General features: G+C 40.9%; 1 protein-coding gene across 17 annotated transcripts in view; it reads left to right on the forward strand.

Annotated features, from left to right (window-relative positions):
• The window catches only part of VAV3 (vav guanine nucleotide exchange factor 3), a 521,969-nt gene that overhangs the window by 169,994 nt on the left and 331,913 nt on the right, over positions 1 to 20,062 (forward strand). For all 17 annotated transcript variants that reach the window (XR_014261053.1, XR_014261054.1, XM_082451935.1 and 14 more), the window contains exons 3-5: positions 10,906 to 10,964; positions 13,374 to 13,439; positions 18,844 to 18,952. Coding sequence is in view for 15 of the 17 variants with exons in the window: in XM_082451935.1 (XP_082308061.1) it covers positions 10,906 to 10,964; positions 13,374 to 13,439; positions 18,844 to 18,952 (234 nt within the window). In the remaining 2 variants the exon portion in view is untranslated. The remainder of the gene's footprint in view (positions 1 to 10,905; positions 10,965 to 13,373; positions 13,440 to 18,843; positions 18,953 to 20,062) is intronic.

Genomic DNA, 20,062 nt, shown 5'->3' on the forward strand with positions numbered 1-20,062 from the left:
GTCACGTTGGGGATTAGGTTTCAAAATATTAATTTTGGGGGGATGCAAACATTCAAGCTATAGCACACACTAAAAACATTAACGCTTTTGTGTGAAAAATGCTGGAATGGAGTGTCTGCTCAAAAGAATCTAAAAAAGAGTGGGTACGTGTATATGTATAACTGACTCACTTTACTGTACACCTGAAACTAACACAACATTGTAAGTCAGCTATACTCCAATAAAAATTTTAAAAATCTCATTAGAAATTCAGATCTCAACTCCCATGTCCGTTCCTCAGAGAAGCATCCCCTTGAAGTCTTAGACAAAGACTGTCTGTCCTTCTGCTGTTACAAGCCCTGTACATCCTCCCTCCACAACTGTTACCACCTGTGTAACAGGTGGCTTACCTGGATCTTTGTGATTATTTCCTTGTCTGTCTCCCAAGCCCACTGCGAGCACATTGGGCGCAGAGGACTTGACCAGCTTTCAGCGAGTGTCTGTGGGGCCGAGGCTGGCATGGGATAGGTGATGAATGTCCTGGTGGGTGACCGTCAGATTGGCAGGTGGAGAGAATGATCAAACAATTGGCACTTATAGATGGCGGGGAAATGTGAAATAGAGAAGGCTTGTGGGGAGGGGCAGTTTCCTCCTCCCCCGGGGGCTCCCCACTCCCTTTCAGGGTCTCTTTAGCACTCCCCTGGTTCTACTAAAACGGGCCCTGGGCGTCCAGATGTGTAGGCTCTGGCTCTGTTTCGAGCACATCGAGCTGTGGAGTTCGAGGGGGCCGTGCCACTTGTAGCTACCACCTGCATCTGTAAAATGAAAAGTTTGGCCCAACCTTTTCTTCACTGTGGATCTGATTCCTTTTCCTGTATACTGTGAGCGCTCGGAAGGGTTTTGTCTGGACTTGGGCTGTCTATAGCCATTCACTACGTGTGGCTCTTGAGCACTCGAATATGCCTTGGTTGAATTAGATGTGCTGTAAGATACACACCAGATTTTGAAGATTTAGAATAAAAATAAATATATATATAATCTTGTTTTTTATCTTGATTACATATTGAAATGATGCTATTATAAATATATTGAATTAAATAAGGTATAAGATTAAAGTTAATTTCACCTGTCTTTAGTTTTTCTAATGTAGCTTCTTAGAATTTTAAAGTTATGTGTGTGGCTCACATATTTCTAATGGTCAGCTCTGGTCTAGAAACTCTGTTTCTTACATAATAAAGAATGAGTTTACCTGCTTTTCATTTGCTCAAGCACGTATGAAAACGAGCATTTCCAAGCGGTATGAAATGACCAGCGTTACCAGACCAGCCAGAACAAAAACACATTTTAAGGGCTGTCATTTTGTTCTCCTAGTCCTGTAGTTCAAGGTGCAATTTCTATTAGATGATTTGAAATATGAGACTAACTTTTGCAGACATTTCCTTCCGCTCTGTGAGCAGTCTTGCGGTAGGGACTAAAGATGGAGCATCTCCAGGCTGGCAGAAAGGGACATGTTCTACTCCACCGTTAGATCTGTCATCCTGGCATTGCCTGTTTGTTCCTGAACTCCATGTGATTTCAGCCTTTAAAGTGGGAATAGCCATGGGGGCAGCATGCAGGAAGCAGACATCTCTGCGTGACTTTGAAAAACTGAGCTGGGTTTGGAAAATATGTTAACTTTGACCCAGCTGAATGATTTGTAGGCAGCTTTGAAAATTCATTCTATTTTCCAAGCCCCTTAAGTCACATAGAACTCTCCCAGTCTATTTTTGATCTCATAAACAACCTGTCCTCTGGCCTGATACTAACACATAGGACACATCTGTTTAAAGTGAGTTGTGTGAAAGCCACAGTGGGTTCTTAGTGAGCTGGTAATAACACTGCTACCACCTCAAGCGCTGAGCTAGAGTCATTACTATAATTGTACAGTGAGTAATCAGTGTTTACCTACAGGGCCCATAACTAGATTCCCTTTTGTAGTAGTGAAGATATTAAAAGCGCCACATGAATTTTGTAGATTGTATCTCTACTCTGTGTAAAGGCAGGGAATGATTTGCAAATATGATTACGTTTTCAAACTGAAGTATTTCTTTTTAGTTGCCTACAAAAAGTTGAATTCTTTATTGTGTACTAACTTCAACACATCCTCACAGACCAGTGTAAATTTAGCAGAAGCAGTATTTATGTTTGTTCTGATTTCTAACTAGAGAGTTGTGCTTCCAGACACCTAACTCTGCACTGATGAATTTCAGGTTTCATCTGCTTTGGTATTTGGACCCAGGGGATGGTTAGAACAGTGTGTAAGAAAAGTTGTAACTTCTTTTTACTTGGTGTGAGAAAATCAGCGTTGCTGGTACCAGTTTGATTTTATCCTGCCTGCTCTTTAGTCTGAAAGTGTTCATTTTGAAACCACCTCTGTGAATTTTAGTAAAAAGGATTTTATGATCTGCTAGAATTTACATGTATGGAGTAAATTCTAGAATCTGTCTGGGTCACAGCAGGCAAGGTGGTTGTATGGGGCTGAACAGGAGATGTGGGGAGAGTTGGTGGCAGGGGAAGGCTGGAAGGGGGTGGGGAGCAGATCCAATCAACTGAAGGCTCTGAGTGTACTGCTAAATAATCTGATCTCTGCATGAGGGCTAACATTTAAGAATTTTAAGGTGGGCAGAGTGGTGATGGTGGTGTGCTCAGACTGACAGTTTTGAAATGTCATACAACCTCTATGGTAGCCACGTAGAAGATGAAGGAAGTGAAATTGAAGGCATGGAGATGAATTGGAAGGCTTTTCCAGTGATTGAGGCAAGAGATAGAGAGGACCTGGACTAAGGCAGAAGCACAGGAAGAGAGAAGGAGTTGGATCTGAGAGACATTTAAAAGGGTGAATTGGTAGGATGGGGTATGAAGGGGAAGTGCCTGTCTAGAAAGTTTCCTGGCTGCCTGGGCAGGTGAGGGAGAGGAGTGAGACTGTGGGCTCATTGGGAATAGGGAGCAGAAACAGGTTTGAAGGAAAGATGCTCTATTTTGGGTCTTCAGGGGCCAAGTGTGGAGGCCGAGAATGCAGAGACAGCAAGACCACAACGGTGTTGAAGTGCCTCATGAGACAAGTGCTGGTCTGTTTGGTTTAGAAAAACTTTGCTTAATGACCTCTCTCTTAGAACCTGAAAGCTATTCACCATCAACCAAATAAGGAAAATATTATTCAGGAAATGGCAACTACAGAGAGCTTCTCAGAGAGTAAGGGGCAAGTGTTCTCACTGGAGCAAGTGATGAGGGAGGGGGTGGAGCCAGAGCCTGGTGGTTCTCACTCATCAGACCTCTTTTAACCTGCAGAGAGTCTGGGAAATTCCCTGTTGCCCTTCAAGATGCAGCCCAGGGTCACCTCTTCTAAAGAGCCTTTTGAGCCTCTCTGACTTTGTCCTTCAGGCTGAGGGGGACAGCTGGCCTTGCTCGCTCCTCTGGGCTATGGATGTACTTTGTGATACTAGGTCTGTGTTTCCACTATCCACCCTTGTGGTCTTTCCCAACAGATGGTGGGGTTTTGAGAGTAGGAATTATATAGTCTCCATTTTGCTATCCTCAGTATAACAAAACGGAGTTTATCAGGTGTATCTAGCCCATAGTGAGTGTTGCATAGATGTTCCCTGAGTAAATGCAGGAGATTCAGGGCAGGATGGTGAGTTGGAAAGAGCAGTAGCCTGGGTAGAGGAGAAGGCACCTGGGTTCTGGTACCAATTCTGTTGCTCTCGGTTCTTTGACCTTGGACAAGCTAGTTAATTTTTCTGGGCCTTGGTTTTATTATAGGCAAAGAAGGAGATGGAATGAGAATCTAGGAAATCCATGAATGGTCTTCAAGAGGTCCCTGGATTTCTTGAGATGAAATGCAGAATTGTGTATACTTATATGTCTATGTGTATCTGTGTATTAGTATATACAGCCTTCCCCCCCCACCCCCGAGGAAAGGACCAAGAACTTTCATCAGCCTCTCAAAGAATCACTTGAATAAAATGTGGGGATGGCTCTAGAATTTCTGTATAGGATGGAGTTGGGAGGGATCGTCATATGGTTGGGGGTGGGGATTCAGCTAAAGGACTTGTCCTGAAATTGTGGTTAAATGACAGACACACTCTAGTTACATAGATTTTTTTAAAAAATTATTTATTTATTTATTTTTGGCTGCGTTGGGTCTTCGTTTCTGTGCGAGGGCCTTCTCCAGTTGCGGCGAGCGGGGGCCGCTCCTCATCGCGGTGTGCAGGCCTCTCACTATCGCGGCCTCTTCCTGTTGCGGAGCACAGGCTCCAGACGCGCAGGCTCAGTAGTTGTGGCTCATGGGCCTAGTTGCTCCGCGGCACATGGGAATCTTCCCAGACCAGGGCCTGAACCCGTGTCCCCTGCATCGGCAGGCAGACTCTCAACCACTGCGCCACCAGGGAAGCCCTAGATTTTTATATTTATTGGAGGCAGTGAGGTGTGGAGAGGATGGGGACTGTGGGGCGATGTGTGCTGAAGCTTCTCTGAGCCCATCTCTTTGTACTGTCAGTTCTTAGAGCTCTTGTATGAGCTGGATGTGATTCTGGTCGTTACTAGTGTTATATCTTCCCGAGCAGACTAGGCGTGGAACGTTTGTTTGTTTTTTACTAAAATTCACTGTAGCAAGGTCAAATGCAATTGTTTTTAGGCTGTTAGACATACTTTGGTATGACAGGAGTTTATATTTTTTATTTGATTATTTTGATTAAACATTAATTACACGGAAGCAGAAAATGAATACTAAATAAAAGAAAAACATTCATTGTCAACAGTCCTCATTTTTAAAAAGCATAGTGTTACAATTAGACAAGCTTAGCAGCTGTTGGCAACTATTAACAAACGCTAGCCATCAAGTACTCGAATGTACAGCATAATTTATTAAATGTATTCCCAGCCATTAGAAAGCTTTCTTTTGTATCCTATGATAACTTGAGGTAGACATCACATGTTATTTTCTGAAGTGCTTTGCAAAGACCAAATCTTACTTTACCAATGATGATGGTGGCAACAATGGCATTAGGAAATAGCAGTAGAAGTACAGGACATTCTTCTGTGGTTACCCAGCTAGTGAGAGGTGGAGTTGGGATGTGAATCCAGAAAATTTGAGTCTTAAGCTTGCATCCTAACCAGTCTAGTATATGACTTTCCTAAAGAGAGGTTCTTTTTCTCTATAGAGCTTTAGAAGCCTCAAAATAATACATACAGAATAATTCTTGCATTTATGATCAGTATCAAGGTCTGCACAAACTGTAATTTGGACCACTTAAACCCATATAGATACTCTACTCTTTTGAACAATGCAAATGAGTTTCCCATAGTTCATAATCTTCTTGATACAGAAGTAATGTTTTATTCATCTTATCTGGTTGTACTGCTTTGTTTTACCCACAGAAGAAGTGCTAGGGATGTTTTTTGACAGCCTTCTATAGTATTCAAAGCAACAACCAGCTATTTTAGGAAAGATGTAAACATATTGCTAGAAATGACACTGAGCTGCAGGGTATCCTAATGGGGTAATTTGCTGTGTGAGATTAGAATTGCAAAGGAAATTAAGATAATGAGTTCTGTTGATTTCCTAGGAGAAGGTGAGATATATTGTTAGCCTGAAACTCACCATCTGGTTGGATTTAGAGTTAGGCTTCATTGGCAGAGAATCAGATGCCTGGGTAATACCAGGTCTCTGGGCTGCTTCTGGTTGCACCCAGTCTAGTCTACAGGCCTATCCTTCTGTCTGAATTACTCAGCCCAGCACTCCCAGGCCCACACTTCCAATTACGTCCTCTAGGGCTTGGGTTTTTTCCTCCATGAACCCACAGGGCACTTGCTCTGAGCCTGTAGGAACCATGATGCAGCATCCCTACCCATAGCTTCAGCTGCTAGTTGGTAGCTTCGTGCTGTGGTGCTGCAATGCTGCAGACCATTCTTGAACTGCCAAGCTTGTCTGGTGCTTGGGGCTCAAGCCTGAAGCCACCTGATTGCCCTTTTCAAACCTATCTTCCTGGAAGAAGCACTTCCCCAGGAGCTCCTGTTGAATCCAGAGCCCTGTTCAGGAATCTTCATAGCCTTCCCATTGGGTCAGGGAGAGAGTTAAGAGATAAAACTTCAGAGTAGAGAGCTCAAGGAGGTAAAGCCATAATTAATTAGTACTTCTTGGCAGACCTGTGTGCTGGTCCCCGTGGTTCCTTGAGTTCTTCTCTATGTCCATGGCTTCCTTAACTCAAGACCTTGGAAGGAGCTATGGCAAACTGCCTCTGCACGGTTGACTTGCTTTTCTCACAAACTACAATATCAACAGCACTAATGTGCCAGATAAGCAGAGGGTGAGAATTAGCCAGAAGGTCTCATGAAGAGAAGAGTTAAAATGGGTAGCTTTATTAGTGTACAGTGTTGCCATTCAGTTTTGGCAAACTTTTTATTTCATGGCTTTGAAACTGACTAATGGGGGATGGAAAAAATAAAGAGCCCAAACTAAATAAAAATTATCATTAGGGGGAAAATTTTGATGGGGAAGGGCGTGCCACTGTGTACGTTGTCTCTAGGTTTGAGGAGATAAGCAACTCTTTCTCATACTTAATATTTAGTTTTCATAATGGGCTTCTTCAATTACTCATTCATTCCTCACTTGTGGCAGGCTAAGCTCTTTACATATCTTTACACATATTATCCCTAATCCTCACAACAATTTTGCAAGGTAAGTAGTAGTCATTCATTTGTTTGAGCAACAAATATTTTTGTGTTAAGTGGTTGTTTGGAGGCTGGCTGTGAGTGCAGTGATGGGAATAGAACAGTGAAGAAGCAGTTTCCCTGCCCTTAAGGTATTTTCCATTGTTGGATGGGAAAGACAGACAAACAGGTCATTAGACTGCCTTGTTGTATTCTTATACACTCTTCAGGGGTAATGCGAATTTGTATATATTTATTGAAGAGCAATGGTTATACCTAGTCAGCCCATCTAGGAATCCTTCCTATAGAAATACCTGCACACAATTGAAAAGGTATTTGGCAAGGATGGTAATTGCAGCATTGTTGTAGCAAAATGTTGAAAAAGTTCACTGGCAGGGGAAGCGTTAAATCATTATGTTATATACAGACACTGGAATGTGATACAACATTCAAATGAATAAATGAATGAATGAATTCATTAAAATGAATAAAGATCTGCATGTGTTGACACCACTATATGTGATATGTTGTTAAATGACAAAAGCACGTTGGTAGAGAAATCTGTTTAATAGAAACACATTACCTAAAACAATAATCTTAAAGAAAAAGAAAAAAACAATTCTTCAAGAGTCACACCAGATTCTTAGCTCTGGTCTCCTTTAGGCAGAAGGCGAGAGAGGGGTGTGTGTGCGGGGGCGGGCAACTTTTATGTATTTCTGTATTATTTCAATTGACAAGATAAACACAAGTCCTTATGAAATATTTTAAACAGCAGATAAATTTTGAATAAGGGGATAGGTGCTAGGGCAGAGTTATGTCCAGGGTCCTGTGGGGACAGAAAGAACCCAGACCGGAGGAGGAAGATGGTCAGAGAAGGCTCTGGGTGGGGACCAGCCTGGCCGCGTCAAGGATGAATGTAGTCAGGCGTTTGGAGGGAACAGAGAACGAGGGCTTCCTGCTCGGGAGCATCCCGGAGCACTCCGGGTGGGCGGCCCCTCTGCGCTGTAACGACCGGCCCAGGTGGTCCCGGGTTCTTCCTCCTTCCTCAGCCTCCACCGGCCCAGGTGGTCCCGGGTTCTTCCTCCTTCCTCAGCCTCCACGGTGTGTCAGCCGCCGTTCCTAAATACTTCGCATATTCCCACCTCTTCTCTAGCTCTCCTGCAGACCTCTCATTTCTCACCTGGATGATTGAGAACACCCCCCCAGTGGGTCTCCTGGTCCCTGTCTGTATCCCACGTCCTCCTACCCCAGGTCTGTCCTTCACTTTGCTGAGTGATCTTCTAAAAATGCAGTTTTGACCCTGCTATCTTCCTTAAACTTGTCGATGACCCTTCATAGATTCTGGGCTCTAGCCCACCCTTCTAAAGCAGACACACAGAAGCCCTGCTCAACCTCTCCCACCTTCCTCGCACGGTAACTCTTATTCCGGTTATCTGGAATTTTTTCATTTCTTTGCAAATGCCACTCCACTCTTCTTATCAAACAAGGGATGGATGTAGGTAGAGAAAGTAAATCCATGATGTGGATTTAGTAGTTGGTTTTCAGCCTATTAACTTGCAAACATTCTAACTTGTTACCCCCCTTTCTGGGAGTTAATGTCCATATGTCATGTTATTTGAGGCAACAATTTAGAAATTAAGACATTTCAAGGCAAATAACCTTCTTACCGCCCTTGGGGCTATTTTCTTTTGTAAATATACTTGAACGGATGTTTCTAACGACAGGTCATTCTCCACACAGAGGACTTGAGAATCTGGCATTAATTTGTGTACTTGTCTATTCCAAATTCGGATACACTCCACCTTTATATAGAATACACACTGTTCTAAAAACACTACATTGACCAAACAGTCCTTATTTGCTTTGGCTAAACTTAAGAGTTAATGGATGGACTTGATGTACAATAAGATAGATACAAAACTGAGTGATAGTCCCCTGAGAGATTCACTTTAAGACATGCTACATATTATCCTTCAGTCCCATCCACTGAACTTTTATCTTTATGTTATTTTTCTATCATTGAATAGATTAGATAATCCTTTTAAGTAAATAACAGTTGGTTTCAGCTTGTTAATTTTCAGAAATGTTTGTACTTACATTCAATGCAGGAGTGAAGTGATAGACTATTGTCTCGCTCCCTCTGGTGGACAATTTTATTAAAAAAATCAAACTACATATAGTCTTGTGTGGCGGGGACAGGTTGTGACTAGTTCTGGTGTTTTAACATTTGTGTTAAATAATAGCAGTAGTAAAACACATAGCAGTACTAATGCCGTTGCTATTTCTCTTGTTATTGAGTAGTGACACTGCTGTGAAAAAACGAATTAGAAGCCGAGTTCACCCCATAACTTTAGAACAGTGCTACATCAGGATAAGGCTTATGCTGAAATTCAACAATGTAGTTAATTCAGCAGTCTAAATATTACTCCACAGATTATCCTGGAATCCTCCAATAGCTAGACTTTTCACTCCATAATGCATATTTTTGGAAATTTAGCAGATGATTATTTTTATCTTGAATCAGTTTATTTTGATAAATTTATTATTTGTTCGTTCATGATCTTCTGAATTTACTGACTCACTGAAGATGCTTTATCTTTCTTATGGAAATTAATCGATATCAAGTGTTACCTAGGTGGTTGTTTTTTGCTCTTCAGCAAGGTTAAACCAGAAAGAAATTGCATAAAGGCTTTCGATTAGATTAAATTTCGTTTGTATATAATAATAATTTTATTTTATATATTAATAACAGTTCACATTTGTTGAGTTAAGCATTTGATGGACATTGTGTCATTTAATTTTTGAGTAACTCTGTGAGGCAGGTAGGTAGTTGTTACTATCCACATTTTATAGAGGCTGGTGAAGGTGGGCCTAGCTCATCCAGATGTTCTCAGTTCAGAGTTTGTAACCACAACAATATACTGCCTCCTGAAGTAGGTGATAAATAAGTATATGTGTGGCTAATACCCTTATGAGACTCCTAGTACTGGAAACTTTACATTTCCATCTTTGAACTGGGGAATTCAAAGACTACCTCAACCTAGAGATAGATTTTTACCTTTTCTCTTTCTGTTTTCTCATTGTGAATAGGCCTTGTAGTAGAACGTATTTACGTTTTGTTTAGATACTTAAGACAAATTATATCTATTATCATAGAAACAGGTTTCATGAGAAAAACACATTTTAGCTCATTAGCTTCCTCACTAAGTCTTTGAAAGAGATGCTGTTAGGTGTAAACGTGGGAAGGAAGGGTACAATTGCTATGTACTAATGCTAAAACTCTAGCAGGGCACATTGAGGGTTAGGTACTGAAGATCTTTATGAAGAATTTTTGAAACAGATACAGATAATTAAGGGTAATTTAGGAAATTCCTTTTCTGAAAATATTCAGAATTAGAATAAGGTAATTTTCTTGAAGTTGGCAATTGTAAAGAATAGCTACCATATAAATGCTTTACATGTATTATCTTTTTAATTCTTATAATAAGATAATGATTGTTAATAACCTTACTTAATTATTATAGGCAGTATCCAGAAGAGAAAGCTGAGACCCAGAGAAGTTAAGTAGTTTGCCCACAGATATACGGCTAATAAATGGTGAAGTCGGGATCAGAACTCACATGACGTGGTCTGGCTGGAGAGCCCACCCTCTGAACCACTTTGCTATACAGCAGTGCTGTCCAATAGAACTTTTTGTGATAATGGAAGTGTTTGATGTCTGTGTCGTCCAATGCAGTAGCCACTAGGCACATGGGCTACTGAGCACATGCAACGTGGCTAGTCCAACTAAGGAACCTGATTTTTTTGTTTTTAAAATTTTAATTAATTTAAATTTAAATAGCCTCTGTGTGGTTAGTGTCTACTGTTTTGGACAGAGCAGCGTTACAGGGTCTTTCAGATCATGTAGTAGGGGAGACATGAGAACTTTAGAATTACCCTAACTCCTTGTTTTTACTGGTCAAGAAACTGCAAACCACATGGTTAGTAATCTGCTTAGAGTCAGAAAATTAAGGAAAGGGACAAAATTATAAGTAGAGTCAGAAAATTAAGGAAAGAGACAAAATTATAAGTAGGTGTTTATACTTCTCAGTTACAACTCTTCCCTTTCTGCACTTTGGTGACACGTGCAAACTTATGTTTCCGCTGCTATTGTTAATATTAGATTGTAAAACTACTGTTTTTGAAAAAAATATTTTTCTCTGAAATACACGTCCAGTGAGCCCTTTCCTCTTTTCTCAGGTTATAGAAACATTATCGCGACTCTCTCGCACACCTGTAGCGCTGGCCACAGGAATCAGGTAAGCTAGCTTCTCTGTGGTTCGTGTGTCCTGTTCAGTTCAATGAAGTGATTGTTTATTGAATGGCTACTATGTGTAAAGCACTTTGCATACAGGGACCGCATCTCATTCATGCAGAGTGGCTGGGTATATAAGTGCTCAATAGACATTCGAAATTTATCCAGCAAGTAAGAACTTATTCATAGCGTTGAATAAGACACATTGGCTAAACATCGTTCTCAACTCACTGGTGACTGTCACTGATACAGTTCTTTCTTTTAACTTCCTCTAACATTCCTATACAGGTGATTCATTAAGACAAACACAAGTGCTTAATTAAATAGATATTTTAAAAGATATTGCAGTACATTTATATCCTGTAGGCCATAACAATAAGTCACAACTTCTAGGCGTTTAAGAAATAATCAGACAAGTATAAAATAATATATGTTTGAGGAGGTGTGTTGAAAGTTTGGAACTAAGTGAAAAACTTGGAAGTACTGTTGATCCTTGAAAAACGTGGGAATTAGGGGCACCAACCATCCACACAGTTGAAAATTTGAGTATAACTTATATTCGGCCCTTTGCATCCTCAGTTCCTCTGCACCCGTGGTTCCAACCAACTGTGGATCGTGTAGTATTGTAGTATTTACTATTGAAAAAAATCCATTTATAAGTGGACATGTGCAGTTCAAACCTTGTTGTTCAAGGGTCCACTGTAAATTGGTTAAATTATACCTTCTCCATGCAGTGAAGCATTATGCAGTCAGTAAGTATGGAAAGGTAGGTGTGTTATGTTGTGTCGGGCCTTTTCTGTTTAAAATACTGCATATTCAGGTTAGGTCAGTCAGAAAGTTGTATTATTAGGAATGTTAGAAATACAGAAAAACAGTTTCAGTAGCCACACAGCCAGGCCACATGGAAATGGAATGGATCTCATTTTTTACCTGATTTCCTCAGGGCTCCATAATTCAATCTCCAGCCGTTGTGGGGCTCTGTGACCCTGGGTCTCTTCTTCTGTTGCTTCCATTTTTCTGTTCACATTCAGATTCAAACAGAGAGGATCCAAGCATGACAGCCCAGTCCCTGGGTACAAAGCACAGTGACCTTGGGGAGGACACCCACAGACCCTTCCTCAGAAATGGGCCATGAGTTTGGCAGCTTTCTACAGTAGTCTGTAGGCTGGATAAATGTTCCATACCTTGTCATTTTCTCTTCAATACGTGATTATGTTTCCATGCCAACATATATTTTGTTGTATGCAAACAGCAAATATTGAAATAGCATGATTCTATTCTTATGTATTTATATATTGTTGATTCTGAAACTATATATATAGAAGAGTTTTTTCCTTGTTATTCTTACTTATAATTTCAATTTTTTACTACAATAGACTTGTATATAAGAGTATAATAAAATGTGTCAAAATTTATTTTAAAAAGGATTTTGAAACTGGCATTTCTCACACATTTTAATTTATTTGAAAAATATGTTCCTCAGATGTCTTAAGTACCAAGTTAATACATAAACGAATGTAAAAATGTTTTCACTATACTAAATATAATTATTTAGTAATTATCTAGTGCTTATTTGTTATTTTGATAGATCCTCTTGTTTTTATGGAACATATGACATGCTGACTTCATGTAAAAAAGGGTAAAACTTTTGGCACTATAGTATAATCACTGTGATTTTGTTAGACGTAAATTTAGGGCATTATGTTGGTGTTATGAATAAAGTTCATAGTACGAAGCAAACACGGGAAGGCAATGGCTAGGAATACGGTAGAAACTAAAGTGATTTTCTTTGAGCAGGGGACAAAGAAAACATCATACTCTTTTTGAGGCCTGTTTGACTTATTTGTCCAATAGATGAAAATTTAAAAATACAACTCACACAACTTACGGTCTGAGTAGAAAAGTATATCAGAGTCAATGATCATATATAAAGGGCATGGCATTTTTGACTTCTAATTCTCATCTATACTAGTGAATTGAGTCATGCTAGAATGGTCGTTACCAAATTACCAAGTTATTTGTCAGATCAGAATCTGTAAGTGCAAAGAATCTGAATGGGGCTGAAGGCAAGGGCCCACTCTGAGCTGCGGAGCTGCAGTGAGCGCTGACGTGAGCCTGCAGGTGTGTGGCTGGTGGAAGGTCAGATGAGCACCTCAGCACGTCCACAACTGCTCACATGACTGTGGTGACCAGCCGTGATTGCTGCAGGTGATTTGAGGTAGCAGGTGCCACGCCTCCCTGGGGGACCCCGACACAGCCACAGGCAGGCACTTTGGGAAAAGCCCCAGATATCGTGTTCAACATGGTGACTGATCTGACCACTTTGGCAGCAGCTGAACGTATGTGTTTCGTGAGAGGTAAACGTCCAGCCTAGTTGTTGCCTATTCACTCTTTTTTCTTCCCTCCCTCCTAGGCCCTTCCCGACAGAAGAAAGCGTTAATGATGACGACATCTACAAAGGCCTGCCTGATTTAATAGAGTATGTTGAGCGCTTTCAACAAAAGTACACCACTGCCAATTTTTGCATCCTTTGTGGATTTTAACCGTGGGTGTTAAAATAGCTCTCTGAAGGGGAACCGTGGCTTAGTGATTAAGACATGTGAGAATTAACCTCAAACTCCTGATGGAAAGCTTCATGAGAAAATGTACTTCAACTGGCTTTTAATTCCTGTTGTGTGACTTGCATTGTGCAAGTCTCTATGGAGAGTAAAGAAACAGACAGCAATGAAGTAACATTTGGAAGTTTCTCAAAGGCATAGTAAAGGTAGTAGATAAACCTGGAATCAGACAATTAACGAGAGAAGTATTAACAGAATCTACCACCGGACTTGTAGGACAGATAGTGCTTGCTGTGTAAGTTCAAGGACGAACGAGATCAGTGTGGGTGGGAGTTATTCAGGAATGTTTCATTAGATGGTGTTGATTCTGAAGAGAGAATCCTTTTGGGCTGTATTATTTAATAGTCGGGAGAGGCTAATGGTCTTTGCAGCTGGTTATCTTCCACTGATTGAGTGACTTGTGCAGATTACAAATAAAGGTAAAACTTGATCCTCACCCGTCAAGGAACTGATGCCAAAGATCAGGTAGGTTTGCAAAGAATTACAAGAAGACATAGATTCTGCTCCAGGAGAGATTCAGATCCTGTGGAAATTCATCCACTGATCCATCCTAATACCCCAGCACATGGACCTTATTCTTGCTCTAGGACTTTTACACGTGCTGTCCCTTCTGCCCATGTGGCTGACCCCTCGCCGTCCAAGTCTTTGCTCAGATGGCTCTCCCAGCGAGGCTTTTCCTATCTAAAATTGCTGCCACCCTTACCTTGCTCTGTGTTTTTATGGTACTCGCCTCTACCTGAGGCAGTCTCGGCTTTCTTCATTTTTTGTCCGTCTCCTCATCAGAAGACCTGCTTCATGAGGTCAGGGACTTGACCTTGTTCTTGGCTCTTTTCCTAGCACTTCAAACAGTGTCTAGTGTCTAGTAGGTCCTCAGTAAGTATCTGTTTTCTGAATTAATAGGCCAAAGCTGCATTGAGCACTTACTGCCTTCCAGGCATGATGCTTCAGGCTGGAGCTGTCTATCATGAGACATCTATCAGTTCATAGGAGCTTATTGAGTGCGTGTTTCTGTCCTAACCATGTTACACACATCTCTCATGTAACACCACATTATGAGGTTGTTCCTAGTCTCACCACAGTTTACAGATGAGAAAACGAGGCTTGAAAAGCTAAGTAACTTGCTGAGGATCATGTTGCTAGTAAATAGTAGTCTTTGGATTTGAACCCAGGCAGTTCTTATTCTAGCGTGGAGGCTCTTACCCACTGCGTTGATTCCCAGAGGCACCCTGCCTTGCTCCTCTGAGAACTTTCAGCAGGAGAGCACCGTGACAGGAGCCACCGGGAAGGTTGGTAGCCCTTCCCAGCTAGGCTGCCTTTGGATGGGCCTCGAAGTCTTGTATTTTACATGTGTATCAAGAATGGTTTCTTATCTCTTCTTAAAATCTCCAAGAACTCACTAATATTCAGCAAGGTAATTGCTGATTGTCTCATTGAATTGGCTACAATCTTCATAAAGTGACTATAAGATTACTTATAAGATAATCAAATTCCTTGTCGTCTTAGAAAGAATATTATTATTTCCAGTGCTATGATGACATTCTTAACTCCCCACCAATTGTCACTTACACCTACTCATTTTTATAGTCTTCCCTCGTCTTGTTCTGTTGACGCCAAGATAAATCCTGTGAGGATGCAAGTTTGGAGAAAACTTGGGCCCCCGAACTGGCTGCTCTGAGGTGCCAGCTCACATGCTAGGGGAGGTGCAGTCTGCCTCACCTCTTCACCAGGTGGTCGGAGGTCCAAATGTCGTGTGTTTCCTGCAAATGCCTGCTTTTGAGTTTGCTATGAGGGTTTGATTTTCAGTCTTGGCTTTGTTACGATCTCTATGGGCTCATAGACTTCCCTTTAACCTCTAGGGATGAATCGCTTAAAGGGAGGGCCCCAGAACAAACACTGGTCTGCTCCCCAGGCAGGGGGAGTCATTCTTTCCTCACGTGGAGAGAAACAGACACAGGATGGAATGGAGAGCGTGTGAGATGGCTAAATGGTAGTGTCCTTGCTCCTTCAACCTTTATGACCAGGGTGTCAGACGGGACCATACCTAGGTTGCCCAGACACAGGAAAGCTAATATAGATTGCTGTTGATTTATTGACCATTTGAAGAATCACAGCTTCTTCCTCCCTCTCCCTTCTTCATTTTGTGCAAATCAGAGATTATTGCCCAAATTGTTAGCAAGAAAAACAGCTTTGGTATGGGATTGAATAACAATACCCAAACTGTTCTAGCCCAGTCGCAATGTGTGTGGGTGCGTGTGTGTCAGTCACTCTTACAGTTCTTAAAGAAGAATCTGTGTGAATTTATACATATGTACCTCTGCCCTCATGCAAAATAGTCAATAGCAAGACTTAAGAAAGACAATGTGATTTTTTTGTTTGTTTTTTGACTTTTTGTTGTTGGTTTGGGGGTGGGGGTTGGAGGGTCTGAGGGAGGAAAAGGATTTCACAGCCTGTTTTCCTTCTGAACAGGATCCCCTTTGATACAGAACCTACTCCTTTATCATTTCTTTAATCTCAGTTCCTTCATGAACTCATCAGACCTTCCTACCCTCTGATGAGTTATAGAAAGTGCTCGAACCAGTTTATCGGCCCCACTGTTCTCAGGCGAGACTGCCTGCCTAAGCCCCCTCAGTATGGAAATTCTGGAACTGCCAAAAAGACTCACCATCTCCCCAGTTTTTCAGAGTAGAGAGCTGAAAGCATCCTTCAGTCCTTCCCCCTCTCCCTAATCTGGATTGGTCCCCAAGGCTGGTTGGTGGTAGCTGACACGGTCTCCTGAGTCTCTGTTTCTCTTCTCATCTGCCTTTACCCTGGTTATGGTACTCAGTACCTCTCACCCACAGCATTTCATTTCTTGGCTTCTCTATCTTCCTGCCTGGCTTCTTGACCCTCCACACTACCCCTCTATAACCCTCTGTGGTCCTCAGATGCCCAGGTAAGGCTGAGCTCCCAGAGTGCAGGGCCCTTCTCAGATTGGTTCACCTCTTCCCTCTGGGGCTCCCCTCACTCACCTGGTCCCACTGGACGGCACTCCACCCCTCACAGCGCCAGCTTCTGCACACCTCTCTGCCATCGCACAGGTTGGGGTACTTTGAATGCTCATCCCCTCTTCTCATTCATTGTGTCACCCTGGAGGGTGGAAACTGTGTCTGACTTGTCTGCAGCTATATCTGCTGGAACATAGTATTTATTCAGCAAATACCTATTGAATAAATAAATACACTCAAGATCCAGTTCAGATGTAATATCTTCCATGAAGCTTTCCCTGCCATCCTTAGTCAGAGTTATTCTTACTCTTTCCTCTGCACTCATCGAATTAGGTGTTTATGTGCTGTTTTCCACACTAGACTATGGGAGAGCCCTTGGATCTTCTGGATCTATGCATTCTTAACACTGGCGAGTCTGAATCAGTAGGTTCTTAGTTTAAGAATCAGGTAGGTGGGTGGACGGTGGACAGGTAATCCTGGAATGAATTTTTCTCACAGCAGGTTCTCTGAAACTTCTCTCACCACCAGATCGTTCTCCCTTAAGGCACCTTTCTTTCTTCTGGGTGTCTGACAGTTCATTTCTGTCAAATGCCTCCAGATAACTCTTCATGACAAACATAGACAACCTTGTGATTGCACCTACTTTGAAAAATGCTCCAAGTTGCAGAGTGACATTTATAGTTAGTGTTCTTATTTTTGTACGTATCAATTTATAATGTTCTATCTGCACAGGCCCAAGAGAAATGCTAAGGGCTGGCAGTACTGAAGGAGTTGAATTTCTTTTCAGAGAGATATTCACGCTTCTTTCTAACATACCTAAATTTATTAATCTCAGTTCTTTGGCATTGTTAGTTAATAGAAGCTAATTCTAGAACTCTTGAACTGAAAGGAAAAACTTAAGGAGTAGTAAAAGAATGGGTGATAGGTGGAAACAGCTGTTTCTGTGTTGACTGAATAGGGCCCTATTTTTAAAGTCTCCATGAACGCTTCCACAGTGACTGATTGATTATCTTTCCCAAACCCTTCATTTGAGATTGTAAACCTATTCACTTTGTTATAAAGCAGAAGCTAACACACCATTGTAAAGCAATTATACTCCAGTAAAGATGTTAAAAAAAAAAAATAGGGATTATTTTCCACTGCCAGTAGACCAGCAGAAGAATTTCAATGGCTTTTAAAAATGTCTTGTGGCCTTGGACCATTTCTTTAAGCAAAATACAAGTAGAACAGATAAAAGCAGAATGTGACTGAATCAAACCTGTGGGTACCCTCTGAGTGGCCTTGAAGGAACATGGTTTGAAAGCCATTGCATTAGATATTGACAATTATAATCAGCAGAAATTTTTGCTTTATAAAGATTATTTATAACATATTAGATCCTCCCCAGCTCCCCTGTCTTCTCCATATTATACCCTTTAATACAGGTAATAAAACTGAGGCCTTGACATATGAAAAATGGGAGGTAGTATGATAGAGCAGTTAAAACAGTCAGTGTGTGGGGCTTCCCTGGTGGCGCAGTGGTTGAGAATCTGCCTGCCAATGCAGGGGACACGGGTTCGAGCCCTGGTCTGGGAAGATCCCACGTGCCACGGAGCAACTAGGCCCGTGAGCCACAATTACTGAGCCTGCGTGTCTGGAGCCTGTGCTCCGCAACAAGAGAGGCCACGACAGTGAGAGGCCCGCGCACCGCGATGAAGAGTGGCCCCCGCTCGCCACAACTAGAGAAAGCCCTCGCACAGAAACGAAGACCCAACACAGCTATAAATAAATAAAATAGTGCTTAAATAAAAATAAAAATAAAAATCCAGCTTGTATATCACCTGCTCTTTAAAACAAACAAACAAACAAAAAAAACACTCAGTGTGTGCGACAGACTGGGTTTTAAATCCTGGCTCTGCTGTCTGACTAGCTGTGTTATCCTGGGCAAGTCAAAGAACATTTTGTTCTCTCAAAGTCCTTATCACTCTAATTGGCCAACAACAATGCCTACCTGATAACACAATTAATGCTGGACCTGGGCAAACCAGGAGAGATAATCCATGCAGAGAAGCATAGTAAATGCCCAGTGAAGGTTAGGGCACTGCCATTGTTGTCAGATTCTGTGGTTGTCGTTTGTCATTGTTCTCATTAGGAGGGGCAGAACTGTAATGTAAACCTTTGACTCTTTCCACTGTATTTGATTTGCTCTCTGGATTTTCTGCTAAAATCCAGTGAGCTATTTCTAACTACTGTATTTACTGCATGCTAGAAAATGACGTTTCTGTTATACCTTTTGCTTCAGTGAAACCCGTGTGGAAGATGAAGAGGGTCTGTACGACTGTGTTTATGGGGAAGACGAAGGTGGCGAAGTGTACGAGGACTTGATGAAGGCAGAGGAGGCACATCAGCCTGTAGGACTTTGACTTGCCTGTTTTTTAAGTTACTCTGAGTATCTTATTAGGAAAGTGATTATTGGAAGGACTAATTAATATAATAATTAATAAAATAAAATAATATTTGTTTTAATTATATTAATTATAATTATAAAATAATAACATAATTATAATTAATACAATAGTTATAATTATTTCTGTAACTTCTGCTGGGATCGTTGTTTGTTTTTCTTTTTTATCTTGCTTATAACTCTATAACCATGACTTGTTATTCTGAGTATTTTATTAGGAAAGTGATTATTTGAAAGATTAATTAATACAATAATTATAATTAATAAAATGGAATAATAGTTATGTTATAAGTATATTAATTATAATTATAAAATAATAGCATAATTATAATTAATACAATAATTATTTATGTAACTTATGCTGGGATCTTTTTTTGGTTTGTTTTCTTTTTTATGTTTACTTGCTTGTAACTGTATAACCATGACGTGTTGCTGCATTTGGAGACATGTAAACATGACATTTTACAGTTCAGAACAACCGCAGGGAATCTCTGGTCTAATTCTCTCAGTTTACTAGTAAGAAAATCAAGTCTAACAAGTAAACGGCATGCCACACAGCTAAATAATTGCAGAGTGGCAATAGAACATAATTTCAGGGGATCATGAAATTATATTGTTATGAAAGGAAATCTCTTACAAAGCAGGTAAATCTAAAGTTTGATGTGGCATAAAGTATATGTTAAAGAATATTTCTTCCTATTTGTTAGGGGTTGATATGAGGTATTTTTGTTGTTGTTGTTTGTTTCAGTATAGGTCTCCTAGCATTTTTTACTATTTTATAAACTTAGTTTCAGATATTGCCATAGTCAACAGGAGCCCACAAAGCTTTATCTGCATTAAAATATCTAAAACGTTCAGAATTACTTTGAATGATTTTCTCATATATAATTTGAAATGAAAAATAAGGTCAGTTGCTTAAGCTTTTATTAACATAGTCTTTCTTTACACAAAAGACTTTCTTCATCAGCTAGGTAGTACTTTAGGTTTCTTCGGTGCTTTGATGAATTTGCTCAGCTCTCTTGGACCTCTTGCATTTAATAAAGGGCTGGCGGGTTGT

This window comes from Balaenoptera physalus, assembly GCF_965194825.1.
Source record: "Balaenoptera physalus genome assembly, chromosome: 1".
Classification (NCBI taxonomy): Eukaryota; Metazoa; Chordata; class Mammalia; order Artiodactyla; family Balaenopteridae; genus Balaenoptera; species Balaenoptera physalus.